General features: G+C 35.5%; 1 protein-coding gene and 3 non-coding genes across 5 annotated transcripts; 3 read left to right on the top strand and 1 right to left on the bottom strand.

Moving 5' to 3' along the window:
- Positions 1–7,310: 7,310 nt before the first annotated feature.
- Trnat-agu (transfer RNA threonine (anticodon AGU)) lies at positions 7,311–7,384 on the top strand. Its single transcript has one exon. It is a non-coding gene; the product is annotated as a tRNA-Thr (tRNA).
- A 608-nt stretch (positions 7,385–7,992) lies between these two features.
- On the top strand, positions 7,993–8,066 carry Trnat-agu (transfer RNA threonine (anticodon AGU)). Its single transcript has one exon. It is a non-coding gene; the product is annotated as a tRNA-Thr (tRNA).
- A 5,913-nt stretch (positions 8,067–13,979) lies between these two features.
- Trnat-agu (transfer RNA threonine (anticodon AGU)) lies at positions 13,980–14,053 on the top strand. Its single transcript has one exon. It is a non-coding gene; the product is annotated as a tRNA-Thr (tRNA).
- Positions 14,054–14,114: 61 nt separating this feature from the next.
- LOC126757114 (uncharacterized) lies at positions 14,115–21,332 on the bottom strand. Of its 2 annotated transcripts, none has more exons than XM_050470739.1 (3): positions 21,249–21,332; positions 14,668–14,997; positions 14,115–14,541 (listed from the first exon to the last, which is right to left on the bottom strand). In XM_050470739.1, exons 1-3 carry the CDS (start codon positions 21,263–21,265, stop codon positions 14,376–14,378), a joined length of 513 nt encoding a protein of 170 aa, XP_050326696.1. In that variant the 5' UTR covers positions 21,266–21,332; the 3' UTR covers positions 14,115–14,375. The 2 variants fall into 2 exon arrangements, with proteins under 2 accessions (XP_050326696.1, XP_050326695.1); XM_050470738.1 differs by lacking the exon at positions 21,249–21,332 and adding an exon at positions 15,092–15,300.
- Positions 21,333–21,607: the final 275 nt, after the last annotated feature.

Raw genomic sequence — 21,607 nt, 5'->3', positions numbered from 1 at the left:
AGTGCATAACATCGTTGACATAAATGTATAACATCTGGTAGGGATTACTTTGAAGGCGACAAAATAAATAGTGCTTAATAATTAATTTATTACAATTTCCGGGTTCTTTTTTGTCACAATATAAATATTTTTATAGTAATGAGTGTATTTATACCAAGACTCCACCTTCAGAAACTTGATAAAGTAGAGTCGAGTGAATGAAAAGTTAGAATACCAAGAAACGATACATCTTCTACTTTCTAACTCAACCAAAGAAACAACCAAACCCTTATAAAATCTTAAATCTATTTAAAAACAAGTAAGGAAGGGCTAAGTTCGGGTGTCACCGAACATTTTATACTCTCGCGTGATAAAGTGATAATCGAGATTTCATTATCCGTCATTTACATATTTTTCAAATACCGTATTTGTGTAAAGTTTAATTCCGCTATCATCATTGGTTCCTAATGTATACATATATTATACAGAAAAGGCATCAGATGGAATTCAAAATAGCGTTATATTGGAAGAAGGCGTGGTTGTGAACTGATTTCACCCATATTTCGTACACGTCATCAGGGTGTTAAGACAATATTACATACCGAATTTCATTGAAATCGGTCTAGTAGTCCCTGAGCTATGAATTTTGGTCTATAAGTGGGCGACGCCACGCCCATTTTCAATTTTAAAAAAAAGCCTGCAGGTGCAGCTTCCTTCTGTCATTTCTTCCCTAAAATTTAGTGTTTCTGACGTTTTTTGTTAGTCGGTTAACGCACTTTTAGTGGTTTTCAACATAACCTTTGTATGGGAGGTGGGCGTGGTTATTATCCGATTTCTTCCATTTTTGAACTGTATATGGAAATGCCTAAAGGAAACGACTCTATAGAGTTTGGTTGACATAGCTATAGTAGTTTTCGAGATATGTACAAAAAACTTAGTAGGGGGCGGGGCCACGCCCACTTTTCCCAAAAAATTACGTCCAAATATGCCCCTTTCTAATGCGATCCTTTGTGCCAAATTTCACTTTAATATCTTTATTTGTGGCTTTGTTATGACACTTTATAGGTTTTCGGTTTTCGCCATTTTGTGGGTATGGCAGTGGGCCGATTTTGCCCATCTTCGAACTTAACCTTCTTATGGAGCCAAGAAATACGTGTACCGTTTCATCATGATATCTCAATTTTTACTAAAGTTACAGCTTGCACGGACGGACAGACGGACGGACGGACAGACAGACATCCGGATTTCAACTCTACTCGTCACCCTGATAACTTTGGTGTATATAACCCTATATCTGCCTCTTTTAGTTTTAGGACATACAAACAACCGTTATGTAAACAAAACTATAATACTCTCCTTAGCAACTTTGTTGCGAGAGTATAACTAGACAGGCTCAAGCAAGTGATTGAGCTGTTTTGGTGATACGTTGCTCTTTAATACGCAGGCATGTCTCTTCTTTTAAAGCGTGTTTGATCGCAGGAATGTACCAAAGCATTAGCCAAAGGGTTTGGGTGATCTCGGAGTTTAGATGTGTATTGAATTCTGCTATCTTCTACCTCTTTCTTTACCATAGGAATACTAAGGTCTTTATGGATATTTTCGTTATGCATGTACCACGGTGAATACGTAATTGTTCTAAGCAGTTTCGATTGGAACTTTTGTATCATATCATTTAGTTGCACAGGTCGTACCCCACAGTTGAATGCCATACATCCAAATCGGCTTTATGACCGCATTATATAAAAGCCCTTTATTTCCTAGGCTAAGTTTGGAGTTCTTATTTAAAAGCCAATTTAAATTTGCAGCTCTAATCTTCATACATGTTATTTTACTAGAGATGTGTTTTCTCCACGTAAGCCTTCTATCTAAGTGAATACCAAGATATGTTACTTCGTTCACTTGGAGTACTAAAATATTGTTTATTTTTACTGTCGGGCACATTTTTGGTCTAAGCGAAAATGTAACATCCATGTTCATTCACATTTATACGCCAGTTCGCTAGCCATTCTTCGACAGAAGAATGTGGCAGAAATCAAATTGATGCATTGGTATTGTATTATTTACGTGGAGGAAAGGAGACATCTGTGATAATAATACTTTTTCAAATACTTTAGAAAGACAGGGTAGAAGACTGATTGTGAAGACGGCTGTGTTAAGTCTTTCCCATGTTTATATATCAAGATAATCTGCGACTTTTTCTATGAAATTGGATAGTATCCGAATCTAAGAATTGCATTGAAGAGCAAAGAGAGCACCTCTACAGCAATAGTTGGTAACTCAATTAGCATTTTTGGTGAAATATTATCATGTCCCGGCGACTTTTTTGGATTAAGTTCTTTGATGATTCCAATAATTTCAGAAGGTGAAGTCTTAAAAGACTCGAGCGACTCCATAGCTGTGTTGGGTAAGATTGACAGATTAAAGTTTTATATAATAATTATATAAATACTTTTTCTAGGTGATTTGCAAAACAATTTGCCTTTTCCTCGTCACTTCGAGCCCAATTTCCAACCAAGTCTCATATAGGCATGTTGGAGTAAGTTGGTGGCTTCATGGACTTTTGGGCTTTCCAAAGGGAGTTTTGCTTGTTGGAATTTGGACACAGTTTCTTTATATACATTTCAGTGTTAAATTCTTCCTTGCGTTTAAACACAGATTTCAATTGAAGCTGAGTGGAAGGGGAGCGATATATCTGTCATTCACGTCTTGCACGCCTTTTTTTCATTTACAAGCTTTTCTATTTCACTATTTGTGATTTTTCTGGGACCAAGCGGCTAAGACAGCTGCGCTGGTTATTATATCATTGACTTCTCTTATGCTTTCGTCAATATCTCTTCCTGTATTTATTTTGTATTCAATATTAATGTGGCTACTCATGTATTTTTTATATTTTAGCCAATTCGTTTTATAAGAAGAATTTGGATTAACGAATATGGGTTGTTCACATAACTGTATTAGTACAGGAGAGTGATCAGAAGATAGATCAGTACATGTATCAGCTGTTATGTGCGATTTATCTATATTTTTGATTACAGCAAAATCAATTAAATCTGGTATTTTCTTACGATCACTATTACGGCAAGGTTGTTGGGCCTATTTATAACAGTTTGATACAGCTGTCGTCCTTTCGGGTTAATTAGTCGTAAGCCCCAATATGTGTGTTTTGTATTGTAATCTCCACCTGCTAGACATCTATGGCCTAGTGTTCCAAAAAAGTCTTTAAATTGGATGTCTGTAATTTTAAATCGAGGTGGGCAGTATATAGCCGTCAGGTTTAAGTCCTCGCAGCGAATTCTAATGCGTGGTGATCTAAACGTTTTCTAACTAACACTGCTGTTCCTCCATGTGCCTTTCCATCTGGGTGGTTTATAACATAGAGCCTAAATCCCGGTATAAAGAATTTGGTTTTGTTCGTAAGATACGTTTCTGACAATACTAGCATTACATCAATATTATTTTCATCCAGAAATAATAAGTTAAAGTTTATGTTGGTTAACACCGTTAGCATTCCATAAAAAAATGTTCAATACACTCATTTTTTACTTAAAAAAGTTTGCAACATTTGGTTTTGTGATTTGATTATCTCTTGAATCATATTTTGCATTGAACCCATAAATTGTGTCATACATTGGGTAAGGTTAAAAATCATAGTTTCAACGCTTCTTTTGGTTGGTTTTGGGGCAATTGCATTTGTGCAGTATTTCCTTTCACCACCTTTGCATAGATCACTTGTATAGCATTGTCTTTAGGATTAACTGGTTTTGAAATATGGACGGGGATTTCAATATTATTATTTTCATTTGGTTACGACGTGCTTGAATGCCCTGACAACTTTGATTTCAAATCTTTATATACAGGGCAACCCTGTAATTCAAATCCTCTTTTTTAAGAGTACATTTTGAAGTAGATCATCACACACCACACAGACACTGCGCAAAGTGCAATATGCTTTCGTGTGTCCATACTCTTGGCAATTTGTACATTGTACTGTACCATTTCTCTTATGTGGTTCCTCAACGATGATTCTGCGATGGAGCATATATTTTAAATTGTAAATCGGGTGTATTTCATTTTTCTTTAGTTGGTTACAAAGATCATCAGATTTGCATCAGTTCTATTTTGAACATTGGTTGTGAGACTTTGTTTCTGTTAAAAATATTTACTACTGATTTAATGCGAAACCACCTTCTTCCAGTGCTTCTTTCACATCGTTAGAATCTACCGAAGCCTCTATACCTTTTATGACAACAACTATGTAGGCCTTTTGAGCTCTTCAGTTGGTATGAATAGTAATTCTTGTTTTTATTTGACAAAAATTTATCGATTTTCATGAAACTTCTTTCACTGTAGGACTGAATTTTTGTTTCATCTATACAGCCTTTTTTCAAAGGCACTATATGGAAAATCTTAGTACCTACAATTTCACTTAATTTCGCAACAAGATTATTACTGGTTTGGCATTAACAACTGTGGTGGTACCCTTCGCATCGTCGTCTGAAGTATTGCTTAGTATGGCAAATCTGTTGCCATTTAGGATTTCTGGCTTTCTATCATTTGGCGTGCCTGGTTGAAATTTTTTGGTATTGACCGCTGAATTAACTGGACTTAGTTTCCTTTTTACGTTAATATAGCGATCAATACCAGTCTGAACAGACGGCCCTTTTTTGCTTGGTACATCCTCACCTTGCATTTTGTTTTCCTTCGCTGTCCGTGTGCTTGCTGGTACCTGCATACTGGTTGCTGTCAGCGCATTTGTTGTTGCCCGTTTGCTGTTCTTTGCTGCTTCTGCTGACTGCGCTTGCTTACTTGCTCTTTCAGCTGATCGCTGCGATGATGAGTTATCGGCGTTAATTTTGATTTTGCCAGGAGTTGCAGTTGGCTCGACAAAGCTAAAGAAGGCATTTAAAGAATGCCTACTGCCTTGCTGGTGAGCCTGAGTAGCACTCATTTTTGTTTGTTTGATTATTTTTTTTTTCTTTTTGTTTCGTGCACAATTTGTTTATGTTTAATTATAACAACTTGTGTGCACTGATTGCTATTTGTTTATTTTCTATTTAATGATTTTTTTGATTTTTTTAATTTTTGCTTGTTTGAGTTTTAATCACAGAATTCACGGAGCGAATTAAAAACACGTTCGTACACCATGAACTCAAAAGTGCCCAACCCCTGTGAAATAAAAGGTTTTAAGACAAAGGTTACCAAAGAATACTTCGGGTATATAAATTTGCATACATAATATTGCACAAATAGTCTCCAGCTTCTAAATAATAGAAATCCAAATGGAAATAAAGAAAAAACTAGTAAATGACACCTGATCAAATTTGACTCGGACTGGCAAAAACCTTACATTTTCATGAATTTTAATTCAAATCTTTGGTAAGCACCCAAGCCAATAGAACAATGTAAACTCAGATGGAATGGTCTACAGCCCTTCGCTAGTTTGTTGGATAGTTTTGACGTCATATTCATAAAACTAAGTCTCGTCACCAGTAATATATGAATACAGGGTCCTGAGCTACCTTGTCACACATTTATTTTCCGACCTCTACTTGACGTCGTTTTTGCAAAGGATTCAGATCCTTTTTGTAACAATAACCAAAATGTGTTGAATCGATTCATAAAAGATTTTGAGGTCCAGTGCTATGGCTCTGATGCCAACACGACGATGTTCAACCACTGTTTCTTTAACTTTTTCAAACGACTCGCATGAGCCAAGTTTTCGATGATCTCTCGACCTCCACTGGATGCTTGGTGTCACTTTAGTACTTGTATACGTGGTAAAGCAGACTCCCCAAAGCACTGCTGCATTCATATAAAAATGTTCTCACTCAAGAACTTAAGCCATTGGACCACCATAGACGTCGTGAATTTGCTGATTTTGCTTTGGAACAACTTGAAAATGATATCGATTATTTTAAGAAAATCATCTCCATTGATGGTCACTTCGAAAATCCACAAATTATACATGAACAGCCATTACATTGTCCTAAATTGACAGTTTGGTGTGCTGGGATCTGAAAAACATATTTTACAATACTATTTAAATGTATTTATGTATTCAAATATGTTTCAGTGTTCAAGTGTAAATTTCATTACCATTTATTTACATACATACACAAAGAAATCTATAAGTATCTCAAAAATACAGCCAAACTGCTGAAACAACTAACCAACAATTAATGACATATGACAGCTGCGCAAATCGGTTTAACAATAATCAGGAAATTTTATGAACAGCTAACTGCAATCTCAGCCCAACAAAAAAAACAGCTAAAACAGTTGGCAGTAGCTCCAAAATAACCACTCATAAAAATAACAATAAAGTTGGTACTTGAATTTTAATCTCAGCCCCAAGCACTTCACACTGCCTGCACGACAACAATAAGAACAACAACCGCCGACAGTCTTCGCTATAGCCATAAAATAAACCACGCGACAGCATTTAACGCCGAACGACGCACTAAATGTGCTGCTAGCCGGTCCAACATACCAAAAAGAACGCACGCACATGTATGTATGTTATCACATAGACTCCCACCGTTGAACGGCCTCTTTGACGTTGTTGCTATGAAGTTTTCTATTTATTTTTGTTGTTGTACATTTGTGCTGTTTTCAGTTCAGTTGTATTTGCATTTTTTTTTGTTTTTGTAGTTGTTTATATTTGATATTTGCTGCTGTTTATTTGAAACGTCAAACGACACTCGAGGCCAACTGACGCTCTCACCGCCGAAGCAATGGTCGTGGCAACGGTACTTAACATGTTGCAATTGCCTCAATAATTGTTTCAATAATCGTAAAAATCACGAAAATGGCGGATACTCAACGGACTCAACGTACTTAACTCGAAATCGGCTGGCTAAGCACATCCGGGCGGGAGTATTAACGGATATTACGTATACGCAGCAACAAATGCGACAAGGAACTGGGTACTTTTAGGTTAGAATATTTATGAATGAGTGTATGTTTGTATATATTTTTATTTGGTTATCAAATAATCGCGTAACGAATGTGATTGGGAAAAATCTAAGATGTGGAAGGTTATTCATTACCTTCGTACATTAATTTCAAAACTTTTATTCTAAAAAATTTAAATTTTATGAAAAATATTATACCATAGTATATGCCAATTATAATTTACGGGTCAAAAACCCCAAATTTATAAATGAAAGTATATTTTGAAACAAAACTCTCAAAACTTATCTATAATTTATAAATATGTCTCTAATAAAATGCTAAAAACCCATTCCAATGATATGCGTGCTATTAATTTAATTTTAGCTCTTCTCCACCTGCTTACGCTTGTTGACTTCTTAGCGCAATGTTTTTTATGTGGCGCCGTGGCTTAGTTGGTTAAAGCGCCTGTCTAGTAAACAGGAGATCGTGAGTTCGAATCTCGCCGGGGCCTACAGTGACCAAGTTTAGGTGTCACTGGAAAATAGATTTTTTAGTAAACGAGTTTTTGAACAAATACTTAAATAAGGAAAACGTGAAATTTTCAAATTCATGGTTACATAGTAGAAAATAAAATATGAAAAAATAACATAATAGAAAAGAAAATACAAAAAAATTGCTGAAAGTTTATATTCCATTAATTTATATAAAGCCTAAAGCATAATATGGAAGTTATTGTTCATTGTTGTACTACCAATACATTTCTAGTTTAAATTTAAGATAAGAGTTTTTTATATTTTATCTAAGTTATACTTTGAGACTATACATATATAGTATTTAAAATTAAAACATACTATATCTATGTATACAAATAAATAATTTGCTGGGTTTTAAATATTAGCTAATTTATTTAAAAAAATTTATTTAAAATTAAGAAAAAAGTTTAAATGAATATTATATATATTTGAATTAAAGTCCTTAAACAAAAAACCATATATTGTAGAAACCAATGCCAGTTTAAAAATATTTATCTTTTAGTTAAAAAATATCAATTTATATCCCCAGTGACATTAAAATCTATGATATCTTACTCACTTTGTTATACAACAGGGTTGCCAACATGGCGCCGTGGCTTAGTTGGTTAAAGCGCCTGTCTAGTAAACAGGAGATCGTGAGTTCGAATCTCGCCGGGGCCTACAGTGATCAAGTGAGAGTCACTGGAACAAAATCGGTTTTTTAATCTGCGAGTTTTTGAGAAAGTTCTAAAGCAATAAATTAAAGGTACAATTTCAAATTGACAAAGATTGAATAAAAAACGAAATATGCAGAAAAATTATGGAAGGGTTCGAATAGATTACATCAATATATAGAAGAAGCTCCAAAGTATATATTGAAAGTTGTGTAAATTAATGTACTGATAAATGTTTTTAAGATTGGCGTATTTAATAGTTTATTTCATATATAAATTTTCATATACAGCCTATGGACACATACATAAATGGCACATTTTTTATATCTCTTTTTTGTGTTATAGTATCATTATATTTTTTAATAAATAACAAGTGTTTGGGTTTTTTAAAAGGTTAATTCTTTGTCTTCAATAATGGTACAAAATGAAGTTGCAATTCATTGCTAAAAAAATAATTATCAAAATGCGAAAACTAACACCTAAAAAAAGGTGGACAATTTAGTTCATATTGCATTTTTATAAATTTTGTTCCATACAAACATTTTTACTGTTAATATTTTGTGCTGTAACCTTTATTTTTAATGACTGCTTCACACCTGCGACCCATACTTTCTACGAGATTCTGACACTTAACTCTAGGCAAGTTTTTTTTAACGGCAGACCAGAGATCGTCCATATTTTTTTATAACCTTTGCAATTTTAGTATTGACTTCATTCCATAGGTTTTCAATTGGATTTAAGTCAAGGCTTTGCGCTGGCCAATCCAAAATATGTATCCTCTCTTCAGAAAACCAATTTTTAACTAGCTACGAGGCGTGTTTGGGATCGGTGTCTTGCATAAATTTCCATTTAATTGGCATAGACTCAAAATCATATGGTTCCACATGGTCTTTTAAAATGTGCAAGCACTGAAACTTGTCCATCTTTCCATTGATTCTTACGAGCTGACCTACACCATGCCAAAAAAATGCTCCCCGAACTATAATATTTCCGCCACCTTGCTTTATCGTCTTCTGAGTGTACCTAGGAATATATTATTGGCACTTAAGACTATGTACAAATATTCTGCCATTTGGTTCCATCCTGCTAACCTTTGTTTCGACACTCCAAAATATATTTTTTTGGGACGGCCTTCATCTCCTTCATATAAGCTGAAGAGCTAGCAATAAAAGGCATCCTAGATCTTGTGTTCTACTACTCGAAAGCGCCAAAGCTTGTCGCAAAAGTCTTTTGGCCCAAGATCTAGGAATTTCTTTGCACTCAGTAAGGCTAGCGTCTGCCTAGTTGTGGGGCTTTTAACAAGTCATTGCCCTTTTGGCGTCCACGCAGTAAGGCTAGAAATCCTACCACACGTCATCTGCAGAAGTTGTTTTATCTTGAATCGGTTGTACACTTCTCTTCTTATGTCCCACAAACATTGTATTTTTATACTCCTGCAACCAATTGTTACAGAATATTAAAGTTTTGTTCACTTAACAGTTGTACGTATCACCTTAGACTAATATTGAATTGACAGACGGCAGCGTTAAACCGGATTAACTGCACACTTAATCAGATCCAAATGTGTAGGTGACAGACGGCAGCTTTGCGAGTTTGAAACTCTCGTAAACAGCTGATTGTCATTTTTATAATATTTTCAATAAAAATGGATGGAAGATAAACATTGTTATTGTTAACAGATCAATTTTTACAAAAACGTATCAGCACATTATTTTTAAAACTGCATCATAACATAACATAGTGACATAAAAGTTCTTGTTTTATTATTAAGGATTTGAAAAACAGTTTTCAGTGTTGCTTGTATTTCATTTACAATAGATCAAAATTGGCCATTTTGAATAAAGTTGCCAACGAAAATGCAGCTAACTCTCTAAAATTTTGAGGATTAAATGCGAGTTAGCAACGGAGTTATCTTCACTAACTCCTGAATTAACTGCATTAATCCGGATTTACGCTGCCTTATGTCAATGCTATAAGCGAAGTAGATAAAGGTTATATATATACGAGAAAAACTTAAATCCGGTTGACTGTCTGCCTGTCCGTCCGTCCGTCCGTGCGAGCTATAACTTGAGTAAAAATTGAGATATATCGATGAAACTTGGTATGTGGGTTAGTTCTAAAAAAAAATTCGAGTTCATAGATGGACATAATCGGACCACTGCCACGCTCACAAATCACCATTAACCGAAAACAAGTCTCTAACAAGTTTAATGTACATACATATCTCCTAAACCACTTAAGCTACAACAACCAAATTTGTACAAATTCTATAACAACTTCTACCGGCATTGTCAAAATGGATGAAGCCGGATGATAACTCCGCCCATTCCCCATATAACGGTACTGTTAAAAACTACTAAAAGCGCGATAAATCAATAACTAAATACGCCAGAGACATTAAATTTTATCACCGATATGGTATAAGAGAGAGGTTTATATGACCCGTCGTGAAAATTGGACGATTTTGATAAAATTTAGTACGTGGCATTCTTCTGACATTCTTATTCACATTGTGAAAATGGACGAAATGGACAACAAACACGCCTACTTCCCATATAACATAATTTAAAATTCCAATTGATTATTTCACTTTCCAGTACACAAATCAAGAAGCAATTAATATAACAAAATAAAACTTTTCACGAATAATGTCTTTAGTGTGTACCACCTTATGAGCAAAAATTTTTTACATCCAATAAAAACTGTTCAAGCCCCTAGGTACTGAATATTTAAACCCCGGCACTTATACATACACTAGGCGTCAAATGAAAGTATAAATGTAGTATATACTGGCAACCTCAGATCATTAATTTACTTCCTACATTTTTGCTTAAGAATAAATTCATAAAGCATTTTATGTAGAAGCACCGTTATGTAAATAAACAGTTGGAGTAATATTTACACTTATTATTTAGACGAAAAAAATATTTACTGCATCGGGAGTGATTAGTCTTCGCTGGTGAGCCTATGAGTGCGCGTCAAATGAAAGTATAATTTTAGTTTTGGTCCATTTTTTTTCAAGGTAAAACTGAATTTTACTATATATTTAATTCATTTGTATTTATTAAGGGAATTTATGTCATGGTGAAATTTTTTTGTTCTGCTCTTAGAAAAAATATAAAAAAATTTAAGAGAATCGGATCTTAATTGTAGAAGATGGGAAGAGGGGTGAAACTTATCAAACAAATTTATGAAAAATATTCCATTTCGAACAGAGAGGGAAGAAGAAAGATTTTTGAATAATCCAAGAGAAGAAAGAAGAAGCAAGACTCAATACGGTGGAGGTACAAAGTCCAAAATTTCTATACACGCTGAGCAACTTGCACGAAGAAAGGCTTCTGAAAACCCTGAAATTTTATCGCAGGAGTTGACCGAAAGTTTTGGTTTGGATGTTTCCATTAGCACAATGGAAAGAGAACTACAAACATCTGGTTTTAAGAACTATGTCGCAAAAAAACGAGCAATGTTTTCCATTTCGAGTAGGAAAAAGGACTAGAGTTTGCAAAACAATATCCAAATACGCCAACCCCATTTTGAGATAAAGTAATTTGGTCCGATTAATTCAAATTCGAGCTAAGGAGTTAAAAAACAGTGTAGTGTAAACCTTCTAATCACTTAAGCCACAGTGCATACAATCATCAGTGAAGCGTGGAGGATGTTCTCTCATGGTTTGGGGCTGTTTCTCAAAATTTGGTGTAGGTTGTGTACTTAAAATCGATGGACGAATGACGGTTGCTTCATATGTTAACATTCTTAGCGAAAATTTTAAAATAAATGCGGAAAAAGTTAACTTGGGGTCGTTTATCTTCCAATAAGACAACGACCCCCAACACACATCTCGCCTGACTACTCGCTTTTTTGAAGAAGGCTTAAAGAAAAACTGGCCTGGCCAACTCAGTCACCGGATTTAAATCCAATTAAGCATTGTAGTTAATTTTTGATTCAAAAATACCAAAAAGCAGCCGTACAAACTTGGAAGAATTTTTCTTAGAGACGAAGCGTCAACTTGACATTATTCCAATAAAAATATTAGAAAATTTGGTTCGAGGCATGCCAAAACGTCTTCCTGCAGTAATTCAGAATAAAAAAGGCAATATGAATTACTAAATTTACTTTTAAATCAAACGTTTCGTATTTTTTTCAAAATTTATACTTTCATTTGACCACTTTTATATAAGAGTCCCTTTTTTAAAGTGGAACAAAATTTTTTCCTTTCTATTCCGGAAAATTTTTTTTTAATATATAATTTGTTACTTAAATACTAATGTAAATGTAATATAAATGTATGAATTATTAGTTGTTTATTTTAATAAAACTGCATTGAAATAACGTCTGTGAAATTTATACTTTCATTTGATGCCTAGTGTATGTAGTTGACTTTTGATCGAAAATGTCGGTCAAAGTATGATATACATATTAGAGTGATTCAAAAAAAAAAAAAAATTTTTTTTTTCGTTTCGTACTCGGAAAAATAGGTTCCTAGACACCTCTAAGAAAGCCTCTCCAAACATGAGTTTTTAATTGTAACGGGAAGGTCCTCCTACATACAGTTTTCTATTTTTTCTTATTATCAGATAGAAAAAATTTATATCTCGCTTCCAACTACTTGAAAAAATATCTTGTTTCTTAGATTTTGTGGGAAATTGAATGCTCTACAAAAAAGGTCTACTATGATTTTTTCGTAAACCCAAACGTTTAAAAGATATTAACAGTTAAAATTTGATTATTTTTGGGAAAATTTTTTATTTCTTATGAATTTTATAACTCAATGAAAAAAAATTATTATGAATGATGAAACTCATAATTTTGTAGGAAATTTGCTGCTCTATAAAAATGGTTCTTATGATTCTTCGATTAAGTTAAGCGTTTACAAGATATTTATCGTCAAACATCAATGCATATTAAGGTGGATCAAAAAAAATTTTTTTTTTTCGTTTGATACTCTGAAAAATAGCTTCCTAGACACCTCTAAGAAAGCCTCTCCAAAAACCTTATTCATAATGATTTTTTTCATTGAAATAAAACATTTTCCCAAAAATAATCAAACTTCAACCGGTAATATCTTTTAAACGGTTGGGTTTACGAAAAAATCATAATAAACCTTTTTTGTAGAGCATTCAATTTCCTACAAAATCCAAAGAACAAGATATTTTTTCAAGTAGTTGGAAGCGAGATATAAATTTTTCAATCTGATAATAAGAAAAAATAGAAAACTTTATGTAGGAGGACCTTCCCGTTTCAATTAAAAGCTCATGTTTGGAAAGGCTTTCTTAGAGGTGTCTAAGAACCTATTTTTCCAAGTACGAAACGAAAAAAAAAAAATTTTTTTAATCACTCTAATACATAATTAAGGGATAATCCTTCTCTTACAATGGTGTATCTGTATGTCAAAAATGGGTTGAATAGGACCTATACTTCCTTTCCCTGACTTTCATTCTTGCAAGTTGCAAGAGTGTAAAATGTTCGGTTGCACCCGAACTTAGCCCTTTCTTAATTGCTTTTTTTTAATATTAAGGAGTAAGCCTTACTTCGACTTAAAATCAAAAAAATTCTCCTCGTTTTCAAACAAAAATGCCCACGTAAAAATATAGGAGATTTTTTTTTAAATCTGTAAGCTTTATATTTATTGAAGCGTCTACCTTCTGTTGATATAAAACATATGTACAATACTATGTTGAATTTTACCAGAAAATGCAAAAGCAAACCTCAACAGAATTCATCAACGAACATCCCTTTCCTATTTCCGACCACAAATTGCCCGTAAATGATTTTTCCTCTAATTTTTGTTAGTTTATCTTACGTTTTCAATGGAACTTCTTTAAAATTGCTTTATTTTCAAAAAAATCAATGCATCCGTGTTATCATACATATTTATCTGTGGTAGTTTTCTAACATTCCTATTCAGCAGGGTTGCCAACATGGCGCCGTGGCTTAGTTGGTTAAAGCGCCTGTCTAGTAAACAGGAGATCGTGAGTTCGAATCTCGCCGGGGCCTTTAATGGAAGTTAACGTTAATTTTTAAAAACTTTTTCATTGAAAAAACTCAAAAATACTAATTTCGTTTGTAAATGGATAACTCTACAATTTTTTTTTATTAAATTTTTTAAAGTTTAATTCTTTTCGTTCTTCGTTTGCTATAGTTATACTCAAACTTTTGCTTATTATATTTATTATATGGTTCTAAACTATGCTAAATCGAATTTCAACAATATAAACAACAACAAAAGCTTTCAAGCTGCTTGCATATTCAATCATCAAACCACTTATCAACAACGAAAGCTTTGTAGGCCGTAAAAGCTTTACGAAAATCTCTTTGTTCAGTCCTTGTACACCAAAAATAAAGTCACCACCATGTAGTAAGACGGACGTTCATAAACCAAATTCGTAAAATTATCCATCTTTTCATCCAGTAAATGGCGCATGCGGAAGCTAAGGCCCTGATTTTGTTTTTCCACTATTGATAGCAGGCAAACGATGCGATGTCTGTGGGGGATAAAAGAGGAAATCAGTCAATTGAAGATAAAACTATAAAATGAACCTTAAGTTTATATTTTTTTGTTTATATAGAAGGTAATATAATATATCGTGGAATTTTATTCCCCCCCTCACCTCTTATGCTGTAAACGCTTCACACGATCTCGTATATCCGCCGCCAGTGTTTCGGCCATTTGTAGCGAACGCCACGAGTCATAGGAACGACCAAAGCGATCCCACGTTAAACGCTCCTCAATAGCCGTCTCAATCAGCTTATAAACCGCTTCCATGCTGAAATTATTACGAAAGTATTCCCACTCGCGCTTCGGTTTCTCCGTAGCGCTTTCAACTTCTTCGCCCTCACCGGCGGTGGAATGCAGCTTCTGTAAGGCGCGTTTCTTGCCCAACATCGATTCCATGAGCAAAGCATTCATGCGATTTGTGGTGCGCACTGAGGCGGTTATTCTACAACAACACAGCAGAATAGTTTCAATTGTAAATAAAATATTTTTGGAAATTTAATATATTAAATATTTCAAAAACTCTATTTTCATATTACTGTTTTCGCACGGCAGGCCAAGCGGACATTTTGGACAATCAATCAATCCGTCAATCAATATATGCAAATATATATTTTTAACAATTTCACTAAAATTTGTCGCTCGAAAGTCATCAGTTATTCAAAAACACCGGAACTGCCACTTGACAAGCCTTCAGAAATGCAACGCGCATGCAACTGAATCGCTGTTGTGGCGCCGCACTGCGACAAAGCCACAGTAACGCGTCAAATGCTCGCCGCCGACAATTGAGTTGTTCGTTGTCGACAGCCCACACACAGCCAAATAAATTATTTACACATACAACTAGCTGTGATAGCAGATAGCGGCAGACAGTCTGCTTTCAATGCCAAGCTTTCACTACCTCCAGTCAATCGCCTTCTCCTTCTCCTCCCTTTGGCTGCATATAACTTACGTTGATTTCTGCGAGATTGTGACATTTGAGGTTTGCTACTTTTCGCTGCTATTGGCGTGTTGCAAACCATAAATCATCACCATTAGCTGTGACTATGACGCCACCCACAAGACTGCCGTGTCGATAAGTCGCTGAGTTGCGACCAACGATCGGCTGTAAGAGCAAGAATTTGACAAGTAGGGGGATGTTCCAAAAGACCTTCAGTCCAATGGTGTTGGCATATGTGCATTATGGCAACAATTTTATAAATTGTTTTGAAAATAAAGTACTATATACGTATATATATATATACATATATGCATATCGTCTGAGGTCGTTTCGAGGTTTCAAATACAATCATTAATGGAATAGTTGTATTTTATACCCTGAAGAGGGTCTATTAGATTTGCCAAGGTGTTTACAGCACCTAGTGGAAACGTCAGAGACGCTATAAAGTGCATATTTAAATGATTAACAAGTTTCAAGCAAACATTTCAAAAAGTTTAAAAGGGTTTAATTTGCCAATCAAAATCTACCATGTTTTTTAGGTTAGAAAAAACTATGACGTGATGAGACAAAACCGACTTCGGATCATGCTGAGTGACCCCAAAAACATGTAATACACCAGGTTTGGTGGAAGGAACACCTCAAAGATTTATTTTGGGGGCCTGTGTAATAGTTATGAATACTGTCATATTAGCCGCAACCCAAGTAATCGACATGTAATCACACTGGTTTGTAATCAACTCTGATAGTTATAAACATAACCTGTCTCCGATTGGAAGAAACTTGGGATTGGAAAGAACTTAGAGGAAATCAGTTTAAATTAAGTAGACTGGCTTTAAACGTATTAGAAATGTTGCAGTAAGTTCCGTTAGACTGATAGACGACGTATCAAAAATCAAGAAAAATTTGACTCCAAGTTTTCTATTGACTTTGTTATTTCATTTTAGACTTTATGGGCTGATTAATTGGCTTTAAGCATTTAATTTTTTTTTCAGTTCACAAGGATATTTTGTGGGGATATTCTATTTAGCAAGTTACAGTGCAGATATCTACCCAAATTTAGCATAGTTAGCTAGTTGTATTGACGTACATATGTATATTCAAACTTTTAACAACTTCTCTTCATGCAAAGTATGGATCTCTGAATCTTTTTTCGAGAAGTATATTATAATTAAATGACACGTTTTAAATTTCTGGGTAACGTTTTAATAAGTATAACTATGACAATTTCAAAAAAACGATATGTGTGGTATACCAAAATGATTTACTTATATATTGATAAAGTGGGTTCTCATATAAAAATGTTTATCCCAAAAATCGAGAGTCTAACCTTAGTCGAGTTCTGCACCCCATGTCCGCATATTGGAAGCGTTTAGTGCTGATAGTGGACATTTTCCTAGGTAACTATATCACACAAAATTATGAAGAACTTTTGCAAAATATTCAGACAAACTTAAGATTCTACGAGAAAAAAAGAATTTCAAGTTGGAGTATATCTAAATTCATTTGGATGCATTTTTATTTAATTATTTATTACAATTTGATTTAGATAATTATAGTGAGAAACAGAGACACCAGTTGCACTATAATCTAAAAATCTAACGAATAAAGATGTTAAGGTTGCTACATAGTTTAACACAACTCCAACGGGGTAAAGATATGTTAGCTGCGCGCAGCACTCTAAACATTTATACGTATAGCTCGAAAATTGGTAATGAAGTTGGTGCGGGTATATACAGTCCACGGTTAGGCATAAGACAACTTTTTAAATTACCGAATCACTTCAGTATATTCGAAGTTGAGGTCTTTGCTATTGTTAAAACCGCAGAGCTGGCTTCTAATACATCTGCGTAGACAACCAAGCAGCAATCAAGGCAGTAACATCGTATCGCATATCGGCCAGAAGTGCCTTAGTGAGCAGGGCGGCAGTGGAAAGTGTAGAAGTGCAACTTCACTTCTACTGTGTGCCAGGTCACAAAGGCATCCACGGCAATAAAACAGTGGACTAGACAGCCAAGAGTGGTGCACGGCTAACATCCAAAAACGTGATCAACTTTGGGAAATCCATGCTTTGACTATACGACGATCTCAACAGAGGCATGGTAAAGAAAAAAAAACCCGATGGAACGACCTACATGGGTGCAAACCTGCAAAACTCATGTGCGCGGTGCACGGTAGATCGGAAGTACAGAAAATTTCTATTCGCACTCGCTAAAAGAGATTCAGTCAACATGATGGGAACATTAACTGGCCATTGTCTGCTGGCAACACTCGCCCGCAGGATGGAGCTGACAGAACGAGGAGACTGCAGGAAAAGTTTAGAGCATGACACCTTGGAAACAATGGAACATCTCTTGTGCACTTGTCCCGCATTGGCAAGACTACGTTGTGAGCATCTGCCGTCCCCACTGTATGATAAACTGGAGGAAGCTTCGATAGTGAGGTTGTTTGTAAGTCCTAAAGCTAAAAGAGTTAGATATAGGGTTATACATACATATATACCAAAGTGATCAGTGTGACGAGTAGAGTTGAAATCCGGATGTCTGTCTGTCCGTCCGTCCGTCTGTTCGTCCGTCCGTGCAAGCTGTAAGTAAAACTTCAGATATCATGATGAAACTTGGTACACGTACTTATTGGCTCCATGAGAAGGTTAAGTTCGAAGATGGGCAAAATCGGCCTACTGCCACGCCCACAAAATGGCGAAATCCGAAAACCTATAAAGTGTCATAACAAAGCCAAAAATAAAGATGTTAAAGTGAAATTTAGCACAAAGGATCGTATTAGGGAGGGGCATATTTGGACGTAATTTTTTTGGAAAAGTGGGCGTGGGCCCGCCCTCTACTAAGTTTTTTGTACATATCTCGGAAACTACTATAGCTATGTCAACCAAACTCTATAGAGTCGTTTCCTTCAGGCATTTCCATATACAGTTCAAAAATGGAAGAAATCGGATAATAACCACGCGCACCGCCCATACAAAGGTTATGTTGGAAATCACTAAAAGTGCGTTAACCGACTAAAACGTCAGAAACACTAAATTTTAGGGAAGAAATGGCAGAAGGAAGCTGCACCCAGGCTTTTTTTAAAAATTGAAAATGGGCGTGGCGTCGCCCACTTATGGACCAAAAACCATATCTCAGGAGCTACTAATCTAATTAATTTTACAGCAAAATAAAAAAATATGTAAATGACGGATAATGAAATCTCGATTATCACTTTATCATGCGAGAGTATAAAATGTTCGGTGACACCCGAACTTAGCTCTTCCTTACTTGTTTGGACTAAGTTTCTTTCGCCGCGACTGTACTTCGAAGCGTGCGCGTACCATTGGATTCGGTAGAGGGCGTTCCTAGCTAATGAACGAGAGACTGGTCAGTTGTCTCAGAGCACCTGGAGAGTCAGGACAGACATTTTCGCGCGACGTGTTTCTGTGAGTCAAGCTGCAAGCCGAAAATGCAGCGTTTATTAGAGCAGAGGTACACGATTAAATTCTGGGTGAAACTCTGTCAATCTGCAACAGAGACGTTTAATATGATCAACCAGGCTTACTCAGATAATGCTTGAGCAAGAAGTGATGTGTTTGCCGTGGCACCAGGTCTTTTTGGAGGGCAGGGAAGAGGGAGAGGGGATGTGACTCGTGTGCGCAAAGTTTTGAACTCAGACCGTCGACTAAGTATTCGTTTATTTGCCAAGATGTTAAATTTATCAAAATCTGTGGCTCATGACATTGTGACGGAGCACTTGAACATGCGCAAGGTGTGCGCGAAGATGGTCCCTAAAGTGCTCACTGATGACCAGAAATTGCAGCGAATGGAAGTGTGCCAAAAAAATTTGAACAAGTGTGAAAGTGATTCCCAATTTTTGAATAACGTAATCACCTTAGATGAGACTGGAGGCGAGAAAGGCAAGCATTTTGAGACGACAGAGGGGATCCCAGCAGCATGCACCTCGGCTTTCAAGATTATTCCGGAGAATCCCTTCCATGACCCCTTCAATGCAGCGCTGCATCGACGCAGAAGGATTCTATTTTGAAAGTTTTTTAAAGAATTGTAAAGATTGGTTCAATAAATTTTTCTAAATCGACTCAGTCCTGTTACATTCCGGACAAATTCTGTATGTATTCCGTACTGAGCTCTCTGTCTACTTCAATGCATTTTTATTTTTCAAAACTCAACTGCTTTATACTTATATACTATATATCTGTTTTATTCATTCATCGTTTCAGATTTAAACACAAATAAATCCAAATTCGATATTTTGTCTAGAGCAACAAAACTACTATAAAATAGTGTTATTTATTCGTTTTCAATAAAATAATTCTATCTTTATAAGTAAAGCTACTTTTTCAATGAATTTTACTAACAAAAATATGGTACCAAATGAAAACTCCACAGTATGGATATACCCTTTCAAATATAAAAAACACAACCAAAACGTTTACTTTGGCTATAATACCCTTCACAAGTAAAAAATATTTCATACATGAACATTTTTTATCTGATCTGAACACCTTTTTTGGGAGTTCAACGTTGCTTCGGACAATAAGCCACTCCAAATTTGAAAAAGATATCTCTTCAAATAAAAAAGTTTTCCTTACAATTTGTATGGCAGCTGATGCTATAGTGGCTTGATATCGTCGGTTCCGACAAATGAGTAACTTCTTGAGAAGAAATCAAATCAATATCTAAAAAACTGAGGGAGTAGTTGGCGTATATACAGACAGACGGAGATGTCTAAATTGAATCAGCTCGTCATCCTGATCATTTATATACATATTTTATAGGATCTCCGACACTTTTCTGGGTATCAAAAACTTGATTGCAAACTTAATGTACAAGGTATAAAAATATGCAAAAGCGAATACTCCATACATACAAGACACTGCAATTTTATTGCGCTATTAAAGTATTCATTTACAACGCTGGCATTGCTGCTTGAAATTTCTAAATTGTTATTGATTCAATGACGTGAGGGAAACAACTTACAAAGCTACACACACGTTGCTCTGCACATATTTACTTTACAAATCAAAGCTGTCTACAAAGCAGGTTACTGCTGGCATGGCTGCACAAGTGTATGCAATGGCGTATGAGAAACCATGAGCCGATGTAACTCAGTACAAGCCAGATAGGCAAATTACTACTCTGTTTACATGCCAATTTTCAATAATACCACAACTTTTAATTTGCAATTAAAGTGTTGCGCGAACTTCCAAGCGCACACACACTCATACTGCCTCTCCATAGAATTTCATGTGTGTGTATAAATGTGTGGGCTGTCTATAGAAGTTCAGACCTTAGGTAAACACAACACAGAAAATCCTACTTTTTTGAAGTTAGCACAACTTTTCACACATTAACCGCAAAAGTTTCGAAAAAGAACACACATACATACGCACAGAGAAAGCGGCTCGGCGAGCAAATCTAAACTTTTTTCCCGGTAAAACTCTGTAGCAATTGGCAGTCAGAAGGCAGGCAACCACCGACAAGCGGAACGCGGTAGAGGCATATCAGCACAGCAGTTAACGACAATTTTAGACTTATTTAAATACGTGCAACTCCTTTGCAAGTATATCAATTTTTTTGCAACACCATTTTTTCTTTCATAGTTCAATTTCTTATCTTTGCGCCCAATATATCTCCAAACCTTCCTTTTAACTCTTATTTTGTATCTATTTTTCTTGAATTGCCTATTATTTTGTTATTGTTTGCTTTCAGTAAGTTTTTCACTACATTTAGCACAACCCTCCCAGTACTCACGCCTTTACTCGATCCATTTGCCAACACCGCGCTTTATTTCGTACACCCACGTTCGTTGATCCCACCGTCGTAAATTGTACTGAATTGCCGCGCTGACGGAAAAGCGCATTTTGGCCACTTACTTTTCGCCGCTATTGTTCTTCTTTACATCAGCTATCCACACTTACAAAAGTATAGCGCTTTGTTTATCCTTCTATTGAAATCTAATTCTATTGTAGGCGTGCTCGATTCTCAAATGTTTTCCATTAACTATCCGCTTTTATCGCTTCTAATGTGTTTTCCATCCGCCATACCGAAAGAAGTAGTTGCTTCCATTACTTTAGTGTGCTTGTAGATGTGCCTTAGTAATTTCGCCTATT

The sequence above is a fragment of the Bactrocera neohumeralis genome, chromosome 4 (assembly GCF_024586455.1).
Source record: "Bactrocera neohumeralis isolate Rockhampton chromosome 4, APGP_CSIRO_Bneo_wtdbg2-racon-allhic-juicebox.fasta_v2, whole genome shotgun sequence".
NCBI classification, from domain to species: domain Eukaryota; kingdom Metazoa; phylum Arthropoda; class Insecta; order Diptera; family Tephritidae; genus Bactrocera; species Bactrocera neohumeralis.
This window is presented reverse-complemented; position numbering and strand designations above follow the sequence as displayed.

Coding starts and splice junctions, on each gene's coding strand:
- LOC126757114 (XM_050470738.1), bottom strand. CDS start 15,120: ATGTCCGCTTGGCCTGCCGTGCGAAAACA. Junction 14,998..15,091: donor TGGCCTGCCGTGCGAAAACA/GTAATATGAAAA, acceptor GTGTTGTTGTAG/AATAACCGCCTCAGTGCGCA. Junction 14,542..14,667: donor AAGCGTTTACAGCATAAGAG/GTGAGGGGGGGA, acceptor TATCCCCCACAG/ACATCGCATCGTTTGCCTGC.